Source organism: Thunnus albacares, chromosome 9 (genome assembly GCF_914725855.1).
Source record: "Thunnus albacares chromosome 9, fThuAlb1.1, whole genome shotgun sequence".
Taxonomy (NCBI): domain Eukaryota; kingdom Metazoa; phylum Chordata; class Actinopteri; order Scombriformes; family Scombridae; genus Thunnus; species Thunnus albacares.
In genome coordinates this window covers 8,221,910-8,240,153 of record NC_058114.1, presented here as the reverse complement: position 1 = coordinate 8,240,153, position 18,244 = coordinate 8,221,910, and the positions used below count along the sequence as shown (strand labels likewise).

General features: G+C 38.5%; 3 protein-coding genes and 1 non-coding gene across 6 annotated transcripts; 2 read left to right on the top strand and 2 right to left on the bottom strand.

The window, feature by feature from the left end:
* Window positions 1-454: 454 nt before the first annotated feature.
* Window positions 455-1,970, bottom strand: si:ch211-162e15.3 (protein NCBP2AS2). Its single transcript, XM_044362482.1, has 2 exons — window positions 1,733-1,970; window positions 455-1,613 (listed from the first exon to the last, which is right to left on the bottom strand). The coding sequence occupies exon 2, from the start codon at window positions 1,520-1,522 to the stop codon at window positions 1,217-1,219; it is 306 nt and encodes a 101-aa protein (XP_044218417.1). The 5' UTR covers window positions 1,523-1,613; window positions 1,733-1,970; the 3' UTR covers window positions 455-1,216.
* Window positions 1,971-3,207: 1,237 nt separating this feature from the next.
* fkbp2 (FKBP prolyl isomerase 2) lies at window positions 3,208-5,989 on the top strand. 3 transcript variants are annotated; one of them, XM_044362590.1, is made up of 3 exons: window positions 3,208-3,778; window positions 3,877-3,912; window positions 5,536-5,583. In XM_044362590.1, exon 1 carries the CDS (start codon window positions 3,349-3,351, stop codon window positions 3,763-3,765), a length of 417 nt encoding a protein of 138 aa, XP_044218525.1. In that variant the 5' UTR covers window positions 3,208-3,348; the 3' UTR covers window positions 3,766-3,778; window positions 3,877-3,912; window positions 5,536-5,583. The 3 variants fall into 3 exon arrangements, with proteins under 3 accessions (XP_044218525.1, XP_044218526.1, XP_044218524.1); XM_044362591.1 differs by lacking the exon at window positions 5,536-5,583 and having other exon boundaries at window positions 3,874-3,912; XM_044362589.1 differs by lacking the exon at window positions 3,877-3,912 and having other exon boundaries at window positions 3,210-3,778; window positions 5,536-5,989.
* A 1,771-nt stretch (window positions 5,990-7,760) lies between these two features.
* Window positions 7,761-13,407, top strand: ncbp2 (nuclear cap binding protein subunit 2). The gene is made up of 5 exons (XM_044362513.1): window positions 7,761-7,944; window positions 9,608-9,694; window positions 10,648-10,742; window positions 10,909-11,047; window positions 12,760-13,407. The coding sequence occupies exons 1-5, from the start codon at window positions 7,870-7,872 to the stop codon at window positions 12,856-12,858; spliced, it is 495 nt and encodes a 164-aa protein (XP_044218448.1). The 5' UTR covers window positions 7,761-7,869; the 3' UTR covers window positions 12,859-13,407.
* An 823-nt stretch (window positions 13,408-14,230) lies between these two features.
* On the bottom strand, window positions 14,231-14,302 carry trnap-ugg. The gene has a single exon. It is a non-coding gene; the product is annotated as a tRNA-Pro (tRNA).
* Window positions 14,303-18,244: the final 3,942 nt, after the last annotated feature.

Genomic DNA, 18,244 nt, shown 5'->3' with positions numbered 1-18,244 from the left:
AAGAATGACTAAACCAATTATTTCATTATCAGACAAGTTGCTGATTAATTTTCTGTCGATCCACTAATCAAATCATGGTTGCAGCTCTCAAAAATATTCTGCTTTGAACAAGTAGCCTATTTATGTCTGATATGGTTTCCCCCCATAAGTCAAAATAACTAGTTAAACACACCTTTTCCTCTCACTGAAAAATCCAGAATATGTGAATAAGAAAATATTTTTTATGTCAAAAGTACCAGAGACATGATGTCTGCCTCTTTACCAAAAAGCTCAATCTTATCTTATCCCCTTCATCAGATGAATGTCACGTTTGAACTCTGCACATGCTGTCAATCACTCTGCAACGTCAAACACTTTTTTGACTGGAGGGGGACTTTAAAGTGCATCTTTTAGGTTAACCAGATGGAGAACAAAACTGGAACACTTAAGATATAAGTTCACAACTCTCAAGTGACACAGTTTGTATCATAAATTATAATCTTTATTTATACAGTCACAGAATAACAGTGAATTCATTCTCTCTATACACCAGTTATTTTCTTTGTACACTTTAGGCCAATAAAATGATTTACACTGACAGCTTTACTCCTGTTCAGATCCACAAAAACTTTATGGCAGGATTGGTGTATTGGTTTGGTTGGTGGAAAGAGAAATACCACTTTTTTCAGCATATGTCTAGTAGTATCGTCTGTTATTGATGCCGTCTTCTAACTAATCCCTGGTACAAAAGTACACTTTGGTAGTTCAACTTCAACCAACTTCTGAGAAGTGCACTTGACCATTTTACACCTTTCAAAGCTGCCGCTTATGTCACTTTTGAGGACAGTTTTGACTTTTCCCCACACTTTTCTCTACAAGGAATTTTACAATTCACAATTTCATGTTTTCTGAGAAATGTGGGAATCATGGATGTACTTAGCTAAACTTTCCTACTTATGATAAATTACTATCCACTGGCTGCAGGTCAGGAGTGACATGAACTGATCGTTTCCAACATGAAGCCAGTTATTCAAGACAGTTGTAGTTAACCACCACACAGACAGTTGTCATGCATTGCTGAGGGGTATTTATACATGATGTCTCCTTTAGTTTGTCCAGCTGGCAGTCTGGTGAGGTTACAAAAACATGAAAGGTCAGTGAGTCCATTATCGGACAGAGTGGTTGTCATCAATAGCTTCCCAGTCTCTATAACATCCTGCAGCCAGTCTGACCGTCTTTATTTCTTGATCTGCCTGGACCCATCCTTCCAGCCCTCCTTCACCTCATTCACAAACGTCTTTTGGACCCTCTTGAGCCGGTTGCCCACCTCTCCCAGGTCACCGGGGACTCGTCCAGCCTCCTCCCGGACCTGCCGCAGCGTCTGCGACTGCATGACCCGCTTCGAGGCGTCCTGGCCGGCTAGCTGAGCCTTGGTGAGGGCGTAGGCTGTGATCTGAGCAGCCCTGCGGATCGGACGAGACTCTGCCAACTTCTCAACGACTTGGAGTCTGTTCAGAAGGGTAAATAACATGCGAGCGAGCATTTTTTCAAGTGTTTCCTCAGAGATCGGTGTCCTAGCTGATACGTTAGCTTAGCCAGCTAACTCGCCGTCCAACTCTCGGGATAGTTCAGCCCTGAAATAACACCAACGTTCACCGTTAGTTGTGGATATATATACATCGATGACATACTGTTATGTTAGTTGTATTTTTGGTGTGAATTTTGATAAATATCACTAATAAAGGTGACTTACTTTAGGTGCTCCAGGTGACCGCTAGCTCTCCGGGGGTGACATAACAAACTGTGGAGAGAGCTGGAAGTTAGCTTCAGGTTGGAGGAGAATAATCCACACTTTTCTTGGTCTGAATCATTGCTGAGTGGGGAAAAAAACTGTGAAAATGTACTTTTTAAGTAAGTTTTCACAAAATTGGCAGGTTGTTTGAAAAGTCTCCAGAGTCTCTAATCTGCATTGTTTTTTAGTCATGATGTGTTTGGATCATTAGTGGAAGAAGTAAATTATAAAGATCCTTTAAAGGACCAGTGTGTAGGATTTAGTGGCATCTAGTGGTGAGGTTGCAAATTGCAACCAACTGAAAACCCTTCCCCCTCCCCTTCAAGAGTGTAGATGAACTATGGTGGTCGCGACACTTGTGAAAAACATAAGAAAAACGAAAGAACTGTAGAGTTCTGGGCTACTGAAGAAACATAGCAGTGCTACATGGCGGGCTCCGTGGAAGAGGACCATGGAGATATTATAAAAAGCTGCATACCGGACTAAAAATGGCAAAAAAAAAGTTTCTAGCTTCTAGGATTGCTTCCACGTTGTGTGGCCCACTGAATATGCGCAGTGGTGTTTCCCCTACTGGCCCTGCCCGCAAGTTCCTGCTTGGCCATTAGGCTTTACATTGTGATGATGTCACAAATTTTTAAATCGCTTTTCTTGGCTCAAGGAAAGTTTTACAAATATAAAACCTCTATGGATCAGAAATTCATGATAGAAAGAGTCATAATTGACCTTGTTTGCAGGTTGAAAAATGCTGAAGTTTCCCTTTAATACTGAAGCATCAGTGTTAGAGCAGCATGTTACTGTTGTAGCTGCTGGAGGTGGAGCTAGTTTCAACTACTTTGTATACAGTTAACTAGTTTAGTCCAGTGGTTCCCAACATAGGGGTCGGGCTCCTCCAAAGGGTCACCAGATAAATCTGAGGGGTCGCTCCCAACCTATTTAATTTTTATTCATTTAATTTTTAGTTTTTTGTGTGTTTTATTTATTCATTTATTTATTTTATATTTACTTGTGTGTTGTATTTGTGTCAGGTTACTGCTGCTTGGATTATTTTTTGTATGTTTTATAGAGATGCAATGCCTGTTTTGTTTATTTAACAGCCAGTTGACTGTCTCAGAGTTAGCTAGACATGTAAATTTCATTAGCAGTCCCTGTCAGGCAAATTTACAAAACAATCAAGTGTATCAAACATTACATCATACAAAACTAAAAGCACTATTTATTTAAAGCATTACATCATACAAAAAAATAAAATAAAACAATCTCTGAGTAGTACCTATGTGGTAAATGGTCACATTAGACCATGTTGGCGTTGAAATGTCCGTGGATTAATTATAAAAAATAATTAAATAAAAGTTTCACTATTTAAATTGGTGTAGAAAATATCGAATCTGAAACCAACTTCAGCATCGTCAGAGACTCTTCCCCGGAAGTTTTTAATGGTGACACCAGCCGGTGAAGTTTCCTACGTATATCCGCTTTCTGCAACACACTCAGCGGCTCTTTTCCCTGATTCATCACTCACAAAGCTTCTCCAAAGCTCAAACCCTTTAACACCTGAAAATCGTGAGAGGACTGCGGCCATGCGGGTGTTGCTGTTGTTCGCGGTGACGCTGCTCTCTCTGAGCCCGGCGGCGGTCAACGGGGCCGAGAAGAAGAAGCTACAGATCGGCATCAAGAAGCGAGTGGACAACTGCCCCATCAAGTCACGGAAAGGAGACGTGCTGAACATGCACTACACGGGCAAACTGGAAGACGGCACGGAGTTTGACAGCAGCATCCCCCGCGACAGGCCCTTCACTTTCACCCTGGGAACCGGCCAGGTGATCAAAGGCTGGGATCAGGGCCTGCTGGGAATGTGCGAAGGGGAGAAGAGGAAGCTGGTCATTCCCTCCGAGCTGGGCTACGGAGACCGGGGAGCTCCGCCTAAGATCCCCGGAGGAGCCACGCTCATCTTCGAAGTGGAGCTGCTCAGCATCGAGAGGAGATCCGACCTTTGATGTAGCAGAGATGGTAAAGAAAGCTGCTTTAAACATAAGTTGTAGAACTGAAACGATTAGTCGATTCATCGAAAGAAAAATAATCGGCAACGATTTTAATCGTTCAAGCAGGAAACGCCAAAATCCTCTGGGTCCAGCTGTTCACGTGTGAGCATTTTCTGCTTTTCTTTGTCTTTTACTATTATAAAATGAATATCTTTGGGTTTTGTACTGTTGGTCAGACAAAACAAGATCTATGTAGATGCTATTTTGGGCTCTGGGAAGTTAATGGGCAATTTTTCCATTAATTTACATCTAATTATCAGTTGATTAAAAAAGAAAAATAACTGGCAATGATTTCAATAATTGATGCATTGTGTCAGTGATTTTTTTTTAAGCAAAAAACACCAAAAATTCTCTGGTTCCAACTTTTCAAATGTGAGGATTTTCTACTTTTATCTGCTTTAAAAAAACTGAATATCTTTTGGTTTTGGACTGTTGGTCGGACAAAACGAGTTATTTTATTTTGGGCTCTGGAAAAATGTATGAAGAGTCTCTTTATGTAAGTACATGAAACAGAACAATGTCACTGAGTGTCGTCGATGCGAAGCAACAAATATTCTTGCATATCGAAAACGTTATGACCCATCCCTTATATTTCACTGAACACTAAGTTTTTTTGATCAGCACTGTTTCGCTCAAGTAATGTAATAGTCTCTCTAACCTGAGGGCAAATACATTTTTTAAACTAATTTCTTCCAGTCCAGGCTTCCTGATTTCATTTTTGTTTCTCGTTCTCGAGAGTATTTCTGGCAGTGAAACATTACATGCTCCACTGATTCCTCTATTTGACATTACTCACATTTCCCGAGGGATGTTTGTTTCACACATCACACTACTAACCTACTGGATTCTTGATTGGTCAACAGCGTGCGCCATTATTCTCTGATGCATGCGAGGGGAGGGGGATTCGCTGTGTGCCAGAGAATGATATGACGATGATTTAAAGAAAATGATTGAAACATGTGATTGAAACATGCCCCGATCAGGCAAATGAGTTGCCAGATTTACTAGCTGATGTGGCATTTTACTCGCCCCGGGCGATCAGGTGAGCCTTACTGTTGAACCATGCCTGCCAGCTGATGGTTCACTAAATTCTATATATTTAATGTACAATTCTATAAAACAGATCAGTGGAGTAAACAATCTGTTGACTGTTTGTGTCAGTACTATAAGACATTAATATGGAGCACGATATAGCTTCGGTAGAAATAAACTTTCAGTGCTGTCAGGTTCATCTAAGGTTAGACTAGACTATTGATCTTTGCTTATATATAATTCTAAGAATTTAACGAGGATAAGAAAATTAATACTAAAATATTTAATACTAAAAGGCCATTTTTACTGACTTTCACCATCAAATATGTATATTTCTTTTATCTTAAATGCCAAAAGGCAACAGTCTGTCTGCCTGTGACATTATACTTGTGATGTTCACTCACAGTCAGAGAAGAACTGCATCTCCTGCAAGAGAAATCTCCACATGATCAGGCATAACTGAGGGCTGAAGGAGGATAATACATCTACCACTTATATATATCGTGTATACCGACTAAAATAGTAGAATCCCTGTCGAACCTGAGTTCATGCTACATGCTTCACGGTCACCGTCAGAGAAGATTACCTACTCGCTCAGTATTCATACCTACAAGGATAAAATGAGCTTTATATGTTATTTTTTTGAATGACGTGAATGTGAAGTGTTAATTACTGGTATCATTTTTCTTTTAGTTTCCAGGAGTCAATGCAGGAATGAGATCATCTGACCTCTGATGAAGACTACAAGGCAGATCTGGGAGTAGAGTTGTCACCCCCCCCCCCCCCCCCCCCGGCAGAGCCACTGCCCTCCTTTTACTGGCTTTGCTTAATATGCTCTGATTTATTGGATTGAAGTTATTGATACAAGAACTGACAATATGTCCTTGTTAAACATTAGTAGAATTAACAGTCTGCAGCTAAAGCCCAGTATCTTGTCGAAGGTTTAAGCCCTGCTGTTTCATCTCATTTATGTTTTCATTTTCTGTGATTTATAAGCGGGTACATTCATATCGGTTCTTACTTTTTGCAAAATAATTACGGTTGTTAATGTTGTCAGCAGTTAAGACAGGTGATAGATTAGGATAATTTTCTTTTTCACGTCAAATTTTTTGAATTGTGATAATAAAATTTAGACCTTACAGGACCATTTTCAGTCTGAAGTGTTTTTATTGAACAAGAAAATACCCAAGTTTTTACACCTTTCTTCGGTTTTACATTTGTATGTGTTTTTTAGTAATACCTCTGTATTTCTAATGTGTTCTCTCTAGCAGGCTTGTAGCTGGGTTGTGCAATCTATAAAGGATGATGTTAACACTTCATCTTCATCTGTAAAGTCCATTTAAATACCTAAAAATTCTGGTAAATACACCCTATAAATGCACCGTAGTGTTTAATCATGAAGGTTTCTCAACTTACAAACTTGCAGGCTTTTAAAAGTCAAGTTCGTGACAAAGGCCGAAGGAAACACCAACAATCGATGTATTTGAAAGTGTTTTGGCACACGTCCTGGAGCAGAGTGATGTTAAAGTTTATTTTAAAAAGTTCAAACACAAACTCTCAGAACAAACAAGTCAAACAAGAGTAGCAGTCTATCAGTTGCACAACATTACAGCAGCCAATAGCTCGGCACCACATCTTGCAGTTTAACTTCCTGCTTCAGTAGTCATGTGACTATGGGTCACTTTACAAATGCTAAATTTATAGAATTAGATTTAGTGCTACATGTATTGAGTACAGTTTTAAGCAAAGACAAGGCAGATAGTAATAAAAAGTAGATAGTAAAATATGTATTTTGATGAATCAACAATATCTGTTTCTTTGTTTTAAAGGTCAAAGAATTTTACATTTGGTGTATCATCAACATAGTTCATACATTTAAAATTACTCGTTAAGGTCACTTTTGTTGTCTCCCTCTGGAGAAATTTGTCTCTGATAACGGGAATTGCTGCAACAACATCACAACAGACACTGGCCTAACATAAGAAATCACCAGCAGATTAGTACAAAAATCTTTAACTCTATTAAAAAACTGCCGTTCCAAGGCAAAACAACTCAAGCATACACACCGTAGTAAATAAATAACAATTACTGTCTGTCCTCCATGAGTTCTCTGTTAAGTTAAACTGATATTAAATGCTATATTAGATTATGGGTGTGTAAGTGTGTATTAGAGATATGACTTAAAGAGTTTTATGGGTAAAGTAAGGTTTAAATCTGGGCTCTGCTGACACCATTTCTCATGTGTTTTTGATTTGTTATGGCATGCTTTTGTATTTACTCTAAATACCATATTTTACACCAATTTAAGATGTTTTTAATTCAATATGAATCAAACAAAATCACTATCATCATTGTTGGAAATCTCTATAGCTCCAAAGTGCATATAAACTGAATATAACATGTTACCAACAGGGAGTTGGGAGGCAATACAAAATAGAGTGGGTACTGAGAGAAGTGGGGGAGGAAATAGAAAAGAGGAGGAAATAATGACCAGACTAGGAAAAGGACACAGTAACCTGAACAGAATCCACATTATAGGGAGGCATCCAACTGGACTTTGTGAGCGTTGTCAGGTACCAGAAACATTAGAGCATGTACTTGTTAACTGCAGGAAATATACATCAGAGAGAAAGGACATGATTTAGGGAATGAGGAGATCAGGGCTGACAGGAGCAGGTCTGGAGGGCATACTGGAGTGTGGTGAGAGAGGGCAAGGCAGGAAGTGTCTGTTTAGCTTTCTTAGGAAAAAAGGATTAATCGGAAAAATCTGACAAACCGGACACTGTAGGATTTGACTGACTCCGGAGGATGGCAGTAATGCAACACTAAGGATGCAAGCTGCCGTTAAACCCCAAAGAAGAAGACGAAGAAGAACGGCGTTGGAAGCCACTCAGCTGGCTGAATATCCAGTTGTTGCACCCGGAGTCATTCAAAGGACGGACTTACGAACCGGAAGCAACGTCATGCTTTAGCTGAAACGCTAAATAATTGAATAGTTGGAGACCGCGTATCCACCATTTCTTCACAATGTCTGTTAAATTAAATGCCCTGAATAGTGATTCTCACATTGATATTAGTCAATATAGAGACCAACATTTTAAGGTAAGTCAGAAAAACACCTCTGATGAACACATTACTGAATGTTTTAACGTCAACATAACGGTTTGTGTCGTTAGCTTACAGTTAGCAGCCGTTCACTAACAGCAGCGGGCAGCTCACTGCACGCTGCGACTGGATCTGTGTGTTTACTCAGACTTTTAAAAACGTTTTCTTAAACTTCGTACAAAAGTGAGGCTAAAGTTATATGGCAAATTTAACGTAAGTAGCTTAGGGTTAGCTATTACGTCATTTAAAATATCATTTAAGCCAACTGTGGTGCTGAGTAATGATATTTAAATTACAGGTTTTCGAGCCTGATTCGGAAGTAAAAGGTGTAACGTTAGATATCGTTATAACAACAATATAAAACTAGCGCTGCAACGATTAATCGGTTATTTGCTGACTATTGCATTAATCAATCTAATTAGATAATAGATTAATCATTTTGAGTCACTTTTAAAAGAAAAAAATGTCCAAATTCTCTGGTTCCAGCTTCTTAAATGTGAATATTTTCTGGTTCTTTCAGTCTTCTATGACAGTAAACTGAATATCTTTGGGGTTTTGGACAAAACAGACAGATCCCCCTCAAATGTGCTTTTAATGGAAGTGATGGGGGCCAAAATCCTCAGTTTAAAAGTTTATCTGAAGCTTATATGAGGCTTCAGCAGTCTGAGTTAGTCGTATCAAGTGGATATCTGCCACATTTACAGTCTTTTTAGCATCAAATTCCTTCTTTGTGTTTCCTCAGACAGTGTTTCCCTGTTGAGCTACGGTGGAAGTATAGTAACAAAAAGAGGGACTTTGGCACTATAAAGACTTTAATGTGGAAAGATGTCTACTTCATTTGACTAATTTGGATGACTGAAGGTTCATATTAGCTTCAGATAAACTTTTAAATACTTTTTTGCACAGAAGGAGAACTGTGGATTTTGTCCCCCATCACTTACATTGTAAGTGTATTATGAAGGGATCTGTAAAAACAGGAGGAATAATTATGGCAAGAAAAACCTGTTTCAGTGTTCATTTGGGCTCCTGACTGTTAACTCAACCACGTTTTAAGACAGACCTGGAAACTTGACCCTGTCCTTTTGAGGTACAGAATACAAAATATGATTATATGAGTCAACAGACTCTTCCTGTGTCAACATGACAATGAACCTGTGCTCAAAGCCAGGTCCATAAAGAATGTTTTTCCCAGTTTAGTGTGGAAGTACTTGACTAATCTGTTCAGACCTCAACCACGTCTGACCTCATTAATGACCTTGTTGCAAGATGAGAGCAAATGCTTCCATTTCAGTATGCTTCAAAATCTTGTTGAAGCTCTTTATAGAGGAGTGAAGGCTGTTTCAGCAGCAGATTAATGCCCAGATGGTTTTAGAATGACATGTACAGCTTTCACATACAAATGAAATGTTATGTCTGCTTACTTGTAGTCGGCTTTCTATCTACTTCCTTTTAGACAAAACTTGGTCTTTGTTTCATTCTTTGTGGAGCCAAAAATGTAAATAAATCCAATTTTATCATTTTAAAATCAGCTCATCCTAAGATAATAGTTGTTGCAGCAGCTGCAGAGATAATCTGCCTGCTGCTATAAACTGAAGCTCTGGCTTGTGTCCTTACTGAGTGAAGAACATACTGGTATTTACGATGATGTTTGTGTTTTCAGGGTAACCGCTATGAACAGGAGAAGCTACTTAAGGGTAGCCACACTCTGTATGTGGGAAACCTCTCCTTCTACACCACTGAGGAGCAGGTAGGATACATCGCTGTTCTTTTCTGACCACACCATTAGTTATCGCCCTGCACTGACTTCTTTGGAAATCGATTTCATACCATTAAAATCCTTTTTTAAGATTTCAAGAAAGTATCTGGTTCTTGGACACTAAAAGATTTGTTGCTTCTTTAGTCTTTCACCCTTTTTGGCCTATGGCTGCTGCCTGAAAGTTGCTGAGTCGATGCATCTGTCATTAAACCCGACTTGCATTTCTTCGATCGAACCGCTGCCTTTTTTTAGCCATGTCATTATGCACAGAGTAATGCAGCGTGACAGCATGACAGTCTGTAAACATTTACAGATTCTTGTCTCTAAATGACCTAAATAGACGACATGACTGTGACGGATACAGAGAAGGATGGACAGAGCGACCGTTTCCTGCTCCGAGCTCTCAGCTCCGGAGTTAAATGCAGCAAAACTCCTGTTTAAACAGACGTGCACCAGCGTCTCTATCGTCTCCCCTCCTGTCCAGTGTGATCCAGTCTTCAGCTGACAGCGCTGTCAGCAGCTGGCAGGAGAGACGCTCCGTGGTGCGCTTAGATTTTATAACTGAACTAATACCAGCACGCACACTCTTTATTTCTCTGACTGTGTGGAAATGTGACGTTTTCACATCACAGATGATGAACAACAGCGTAAATAAACACAAGTCTTACAGGTAAACTGAGACTATGTAGGCTGTTATATCAGGGGGCGCTTGATTTGTACTGTAACGGCGGTAACTGGGTGGAGACGTGAATAATAATTCTCATAGGAGGCTGTATTGAAGAAACAAACAAAATGTTATAATGTTTAGTATGCAGGCCTATGAGAATTGCCTCATAGTATTGCCAGAATATTCTATTCTATAATACTCATATATTTCGTACAAGCTCTTCCACAATTCTCACTTGTTTGTGTGGCTTTTCTTTTTGTTTGTTTCTGATGAGCAGGTACATGAGTTGTTTTCCAAAAGTGGAGACGTCAAGCGCATCATCATCGGCCTGGATAAAGTGAAGAAGACGGCTTGTGGATTCTGCTTCGTAGAGTATCCTTTTAAACATGAAAAAAACCTTTGTTTTAATAACACTTGCATTCACGTACAGCAAACACACTTTGAAACTAAGTCAACTTCCTGTCTGGTTACTGACAAAGTGTGCACATCGTGTAAGTTTTTAAGAGTCTGCGGCGGACCTTAACCCCTCCTGTTCCAGATACTACACACGTGCGGACGCGGAACACGCCATGCGCTTCATTAACGGCACTCGGCTGGACGACCGGATCATCAGGACAGACTGGGACACCGGCTTCAAGGAGGGACGGCAGTTCGGTCGCGGCAAGTCTGGAGGACAGGTAAGAAATCTGACAGTCATGTGTTGTGAATACTTGTGTGAATGTTTGTTTGTGTGGATGCTGGCAGGTTGTAAAAAAAAATCACACATAAGGGTCAGACTTGTTGACTTTTGTTGATAATTGGATCTCAGCTGGATGGACATGATGCAGTTTGCTGGATCATTTATTTTAAGCTTGAACAGTTTAAAGGAACTATATTGATTGTCTACAAGAAGCTCCCCAACTTGAATTGATCTTAAGAAGTTTAATAAATGTCACAAATATATTGTTTTTTGCTATTGTGCTTGGATTCAGTTTTGACGCTGAATGCTTATTGTGGCATAAATATCTGATTTCATTTGAACAGATTGCACATCAGCAGTTTCAACCCCAAAAATGCATGTGTGGACCTTTTTCTAAAAAAAAATCCATATCCTGTTAATCTCTAGTTTATATTAAAACCAACACAGACAAGTTGCACTGTAAAATATAGAATGAGATATACAAGATACAATGTGTGGGGTCTGTAATAAGAGTCTCCATTAAAATGGGTGATAATTAACTAGTGATTTTAGTAGTTTAATAGTAGTAAACTTTATTTGACACCCAGCTGTTGCTGTGGTGTAGGATGAGGATGTATACATCAAAAACCTTCCCGTGTGGTCGTGTCATTACACAGGGTTCGGGGGTCTACTCCCTACCAATTTTGTGTCTCCTTCATATTGAAAAAAGTTGGATTTTCTGCAGTACAGCATTTTGGAAAACAATAAAACTTAGAGCGCACTATGGCATTTGAAAAATGGCCTATACTGAAATGGCCTTCAAAAAATCAATACACTATATCATGACATTTTAAGTCAACCGTATGATATTTAGAAAGTGATATAACTTCCAAAATAAATTATGCATGATTAAGTGTGGCCTTTGAAGGGACAGTATTACTATAGTATGGCATTTGAAGAATGAAACCGTATGTTAACAAATACAAAATGCATAATCATGTCCAATTTTCTTGCGGCCGTTCACAGCGTGCTACGTGGAAGTGTAAATAAGAATCAAACATTGGACTCAACGCTGGTTTATCGTGTGAAAATATTCTGACAAGTTTGCTTCCCTCCGTTATGTAACTTTTCTGATAAAACCAAAATGACCGTGATAATGACACATTCTGAGCATTGATGTTTATACCTGACCTTTGGGATGAATGTATGTCACAGAGTAATTAAAGCTCAAAGGTCCACTTACTAGCTTTCAGAGCTTTCAATAACATTTAACAGTGACACCTGAAGATGCTGCGGTGTGGTTAAGTAACTCATCTGAGATTATTTTGGTAAATAAGTAATATTCAGTGCACTTGTACAATAAATTTATTCCGAAAATACATATGTACAGTTAGTAGTATTTAATTAGATTATATGGATGTGATTTATAATAATAAATAAAATAGGAAAAATACAAGTTAATTTATACAGCACATGTCATACAAGAAGATATAAATTGTGAAACATACAAAAGTAAGACAGTTGCAATAAATGAGAACTATCAATAGAACTATCAAAAAAGAGAGAGACTTAGGTCAAGTTTCTTAGTAAATATGTTGCAACTGAAGCCATTTCCATTACTTAAATTGTTTAAAAATGAGTAATTAGTTCTCTTTTTTTCCTCTATGTTTGAGTATAATCTTTCCTGTGTTTGTTCGTTTCCCCTCTGGTCGTGTTTCTGTCTCCATGTAGGTGAGAGACGAGTACAGGCAGGACTACGACCCAGCCAGAGGCGGCTACGGTAAACTGGCTCAGCAGCATCGATCCACAGAGGGGCGCAACAGCTTTTAGACCGAACGTCACCGCAGCAGTCTGTCTGGACTACACAGAGCTCGAGCCTCACCTCCGCCCCCCCACCCGGATCAGATTAATGCTCCAACAGTGCCACAACATACAACCACAGATTGTCACCATTAAACAATCTACAGCTGGTCTGCATGGACCACTGGACCCTGCGTATTAGCAGCTATTATTTATTTCCTTTGGGGGGGCTTGTTTTCTTTTCTGACTGCCTCTGTGACTTCCAGACTTACTATCACAGGCTAAACCACAAAGTTACTGTGATATTTAGTGATGGTTTCATCATCCTTTATATAGAAACATCAAAAATTTCCCTACAGGCTAAAAAAAAAAGTCTCTGATCGCGTGTAGTGTTTGATGATATATTGTACAAAGACGACTCGTCAAAATGATCTTGGTGAGTCTCTGTGTGTCAGGTTCCAATAATAGTCTGCTGGAGTAACAGAAAGGAAGCATGATGTGATCTTCCCCATTTCCATGAATGAAACTTTGTGTCCTAAATTGTGTTTACTTTTTTAAATAAAGCCGTTTTTTTGACAAGTGTTTATTTCCCTTAATGATGATGATGATGATGTCTGGTAATCCAAAGGTCTTTACTTTCTTTTGTGGATATTTGAGTCTTTGCTACAGTTTTCTTTATTATGAATGTAGCAAAATTAGTTATTTTACTCCTATGTTTTGTTTCAGTGCATATAGCAAATGAAACAAAGTGTAAGATAGTAGCTTAAACACTGACACATCATCTTTTTAAGTTATTAAAGCAGAGTTGAAGGGAGAAGTGAGAATGAATCAAAACAGTAAAGTCATGCAGGCTATAAAATAAAAACGAGCTGAGATTAACTTTATGACAGTTGACAGTTTGTCATTCTGAGTGACTCCTTTCACATTTAATCCATTGCTAATATAAAGATATTGATTACAGCAGCTTTAATGATAAAGTTGGACACTAAATCACTTGAAATCTCTTTAATAGATTTGTATCCTGACATCCAGGTCTTTCCTGGCTTCATGCAGACAGCTTAATACTCTGAGGCTGCAACAGTCTTCTCTTCCCAAAGGATCATTTTGTCTGCAGAAAAATCTCCTTTCACTGATCAATCAAACACATCATGTCTATCCTAATCTAAGCAAGTGCTGAGGCCACAGTTTATCTGCTTATTCCAGAAGACTAATGATTTATATGAGCTAGAGGTTATTTCCAGGTTTAGTAGTAAACTGTGATCTACAGATGCAAGCAGACACATTTCATTTACTACCAGCATTATTAACATGCTAATAGTTGCATCTTTGGCTCATAGTGAGCATTCCTTTAAAAGTCCTGCAGCTTTACACACATGCTATCAATCAAAGATCTTTAATGTAAGGGCTTGTCCGGGATTTGAACCCGGGACCTCTCGCACCCAAAGCGAGAATCATACCCCTAGACCAACAAGCCCTTGTTTAGTTACTCTGTGTAATGGAGAATGAATTTGCAGGCTTGCATAACAGTTTTGCAATGGATTAAAATAGGACCTGTTTACCTTCTAAAGCCTGTACCTACCTCACGCCATGAAGGTCTTACTGGTGTTAAACACATTTAAACTATGCAAGGATTTCTGTGTGCAGGTTCACACTCAATCAGCTACTATGAAGTCTGTTGTGTTTTATTTATGCACCAAAGCCCAATTATCTGCAGGTTTTCTTACCAAAAAAACACAACAGCAACTCATAGAACTGGTATGTCTGATCAGGTGAGGAAAACAGTTCAATCTGCTGCTGTGGAGTTCAGTCAGGCTGAAATCCTGCAGACTTTTGACATGTCTCTTAAAGGAATATTAGGAGGAAACAGCTAGCCACCTACAGCACCTCTAAAACTCACTAACCAATATGTTTCTTATTTGTTTATTCAGACAAACACAATGACGTAAAAACAATCATTTGTGGTTTTATAAGGAGTTCTGTGCTGGAACAGTAACAGTAACTCCCTCAAAAAACTCAAATTGTCAATTTTTACATTTCTATTTGTGTACAAATAGATACAACATTGATGCTATTAGGTGGAGTTTTGAACTTTGGAGAGAGCAAAGCTAGCTCTTCCTCCCTGTCTCCAGCATCTATGCTACGCTAAGCTGATCACCTCCTAGATCCAGCCATGAGGGTGGTATTGATAACAGTATTTTCCAAAATGTTGAACTCTCCTTTAAAGGACTAGTTGTCTATCCTGGGTAAAACACTTTCTTGCTGAGAGTTAGATACCAAGATGGATGTCACTCTCATATTTGTGTGGTAAATTAAAGGGGAAACAGACAACTCTGTCCAAAGGTAACAAACCATCACCTCTAAAACTTACTAATTAACAGATTAAACAAACAACAAATAATATGTTAATTAGGGTTCTGGGTGTGTGCCTGCCCTCTTAATGTAACTTTGTTATCTGCCAGACTTATCATGTCATAGCCAAGTAGTTTCCCTGTTCTTCATAAAGCATTATGGCTACACTGGTGATCATCCTGCTGAGCAGTTGGTCAGTACTCAGCTGCTAAACAATCCCCATTCTGCCTGTAATAAAGAACATGGTATCATGGCTGTCAGCTGGTCTCTTATCTCAAAGTGAGCTGTTATAATGAAGCAGCTGATTTTTTTTTTTTGCATTATATCCACACCACTAATTATTGCCATCAGCTACACTTTATTCTTAATCGCATCCTCTTAAGCAGGTTTTGAAAATGAACACAAGATGGCAGAAGAGGAAGTGGAGTTCCTTATTTGGGAGAGAAAGATGTTATAGTGGAGCAGCACTCACACACTTTTAATGTATGTAGGTTCAAGGTTCTTAATATGATCAGAGAAGAGCCACTATTTCCATTTGACACATGTTGGGACCTTTATTAGCAGTGTAAGAATAAACACAAAACTAAGACATGACAGATATTTCAGAATGTATTAAATTCAGTGCAAAGACATTGAATTTGTTTTAAACAGGATGTTATTTAACATGATGTAAAAGTGTGTATTGTAACAATGATGTTTTCATACCACTGAATTGTCAATGTTTAGGTCAGTTTGGTCAAATTTGCATTTGTACTATCAATAGACTAACAGAGTAGCACGACTTACTACTGTTGTACTTTTAGTTACCATTTATGCTTTTATTTCAACTGTTTACCCATACATTTAGCTATCTTTTTCAATAATTTATCCATTATGTTTAGCTATTTCAACTTATCCATTACTTTAGCCATCTTATAATTATCCAGTAAGATACTTTTAGCATCTATTTCATTCATTTATCTGCTTTTAACATTACTTTTACCAAACTTTAACCTGTTTTGACCCATGTATACATTGTTTTTAGCTTTAGCTATACACCTTCAATCCATTACTTTTAGCTGACTATTTAGCTTGCTTGCTAACTAGTTTTCATGCACTCAGTTGCAACACATACTGTTACAGCTGACTCAATATGTGGATATATTTTTTCAATCAAATCACATTTTTTTCAACTGAGCTACTCCACAATCTTTCCACACACATCCTGGCAACTACAGCGAAGTTGTATGGAAATCACTGCTCAGTCAATGAGTGTTGCACAGACTGAGGTGGACACCACCAGTGTTTCAGCTCCTTTTTATTACACAGGTGGATCTTCTAACAGAAGGAGCATGTGGCCTCAACGGCTGGAAGGACTGTAAAAGGATTTCATTCTGTCCTCAATACCATAAAGCACCTGGTAATGACCCATAAGAGATATGAATCCAAATGATGTGTATTTGCCATTTATGTGCGAGCTGAGGAATTAATCTGTTTCTGTACTTCTGAAGTGAAAGAATTGAAGATCACTAAGGCCCCAAATACACCCCACACGATACGATTCTCGCAGCTTTTAAACATTAGCTGTTATTATAGTCAAGCTCAAAAAGTCAAGTTCAAATGGGGTCAAGTGAGAATTAGACAATGCCAAGGCCAGAGTCAGAATTAATGAGGCGTTATGCTGATGAGAAGGCTGTTTGGAAAAAGAGAAAGAAATATCTTGAAATCCCCCCACTTTGTCTCACAGAGAAACTCATTATAAAGGCAGCCTGTCATTGGCTGGTTACAGATAATGCCGTTAGATAATGATCCACCGTTTCAATGAAGAACAACAGCTCTTAACACCAGCCTTCAGCACAAGAATATCTTCAATTTGGTCATTAATTCATGATAAAAGGGGGTATGGATAAGCAAACACACTAGCATGAACTCACTCATTCAACTTTAAAGATACCCCTGATGATTTTCTATATTTTTCTTATTGTCATCAAATCGCACGTGCAGATCCAAACCGAGAATGAACTGATCTATTTACAAGTATGGTGTGTATATAAAGCCTGATAAATCTTATTCCTCTGTGCCATAGACCTCCATTGTTGTCCCAAAACTATTAAAAACACATCAGCGAGCCACACTGATGCACATGTAATATAATAATCGGCTTCAAAGACTAATAACAGCGATCATGTTTTCAGTCTCTGAAGAGTAGTTCTGTGTAAGGCAGAAAACCAGTGAGCATGTCTGTTTACAGTGCTCAGTTAGCTTGTTGTGCTACATATCACAACATCTCAACTTTGTACTACATTGTAAATTTCTTAAAAAACTTAAGTACACAGTCAAGTTATAAGTAGGAACAATTAATTGTTGGTTTGGCTCTGACAATAAGAAAATAACAAAATAAGAAAAAAATACAGAAAATCGCCAGTTTTATCCTTGTTGGTGTATAAACAGGTCATGAATGACAATCAGTAAAATACAGCTGTAATAATATAAAATATGTCTTCAAAGAAGAATTTATGACTGTTGGCAAATACTGTACATTAATAAAAACTTACAAATGTCCTCAAATCAGTTTAAGATTATATTATAATGTGTTGTTTTTTAAAATGTTTCTATAAAGCTTAGAAATGCTGAGTAGTGACTTAAAGTTACAGATAGTTTAGACAACAGCGTTATTGCAACTTTATGGCAACAGTTTCAGGTTCAATATGACAATGTCCCTAAAGCACAAAGAAATGGTTTCCCCAGTTTGGATGTGGAAGAACTTGAATGAGCAGTGGCCTCAACACCATCCAACACATTTCAGAACGCCAACTGTGAGCCAGACCTTATTGGCCAACATCTGTGTCCGACTTCACTATCGCTCTTGTGGCTGAATGGGACCGAAACTTGTTGAAAACCTGTTGCTGTTGATGCATCATGAGATCTTTAACAATTGGGTGTAATGTTCAGGTGTCCACAGGCATTTTACTTTTTGGCCTTATAGTGTACATAATTTAGTTTCAGGATATTGATATCAGATATTGTGTAAGATTCATCCACAACTTTAGTCACATCTAAACGACATAAATGCTCTTGTGATTGTGCA

Excerpts from the sequence above, each read along its gene's own strand:
- si:ch211-162e15.3 (XM_044362482.1), bottom strand. The coding sequence starts at position 1,522 with ATGCTCGCTCGCATGTTATTTACCCTTCTGAACAGACTCCAAGTCGTT.
- fkbp2 (XM_044362589.1), top strand. The coding sequence starts at position 3,349 with ATGCGGGTGTTGCTGTTGTTCGCGGTGACGCTGCTCTCTCTGAGCCCG.
- ncbp2 (XM_044362513.1), top strand. The coding sequence starts at position 7,870 with ATGTCTGTTAAATTAAATGCCCTGAATAGTGATTCTCACATTGATATT. Across the intron at positions 10,743-10,908 it reads TGTGGATTCTGCTTCGTAGA|ATACTACACACGTGCGGACG; the intron begins GTATCCTTTTAA and ends CTCCTGTTCCAG. Across the intron at positions 11,048-12,759 it reads GCGGCAAGTCTGGAGGACAG|GTGAGAGACGAGTACAGGCA; the intron begins GTAAGAAATCTG and ends GTCTCCATGTAG.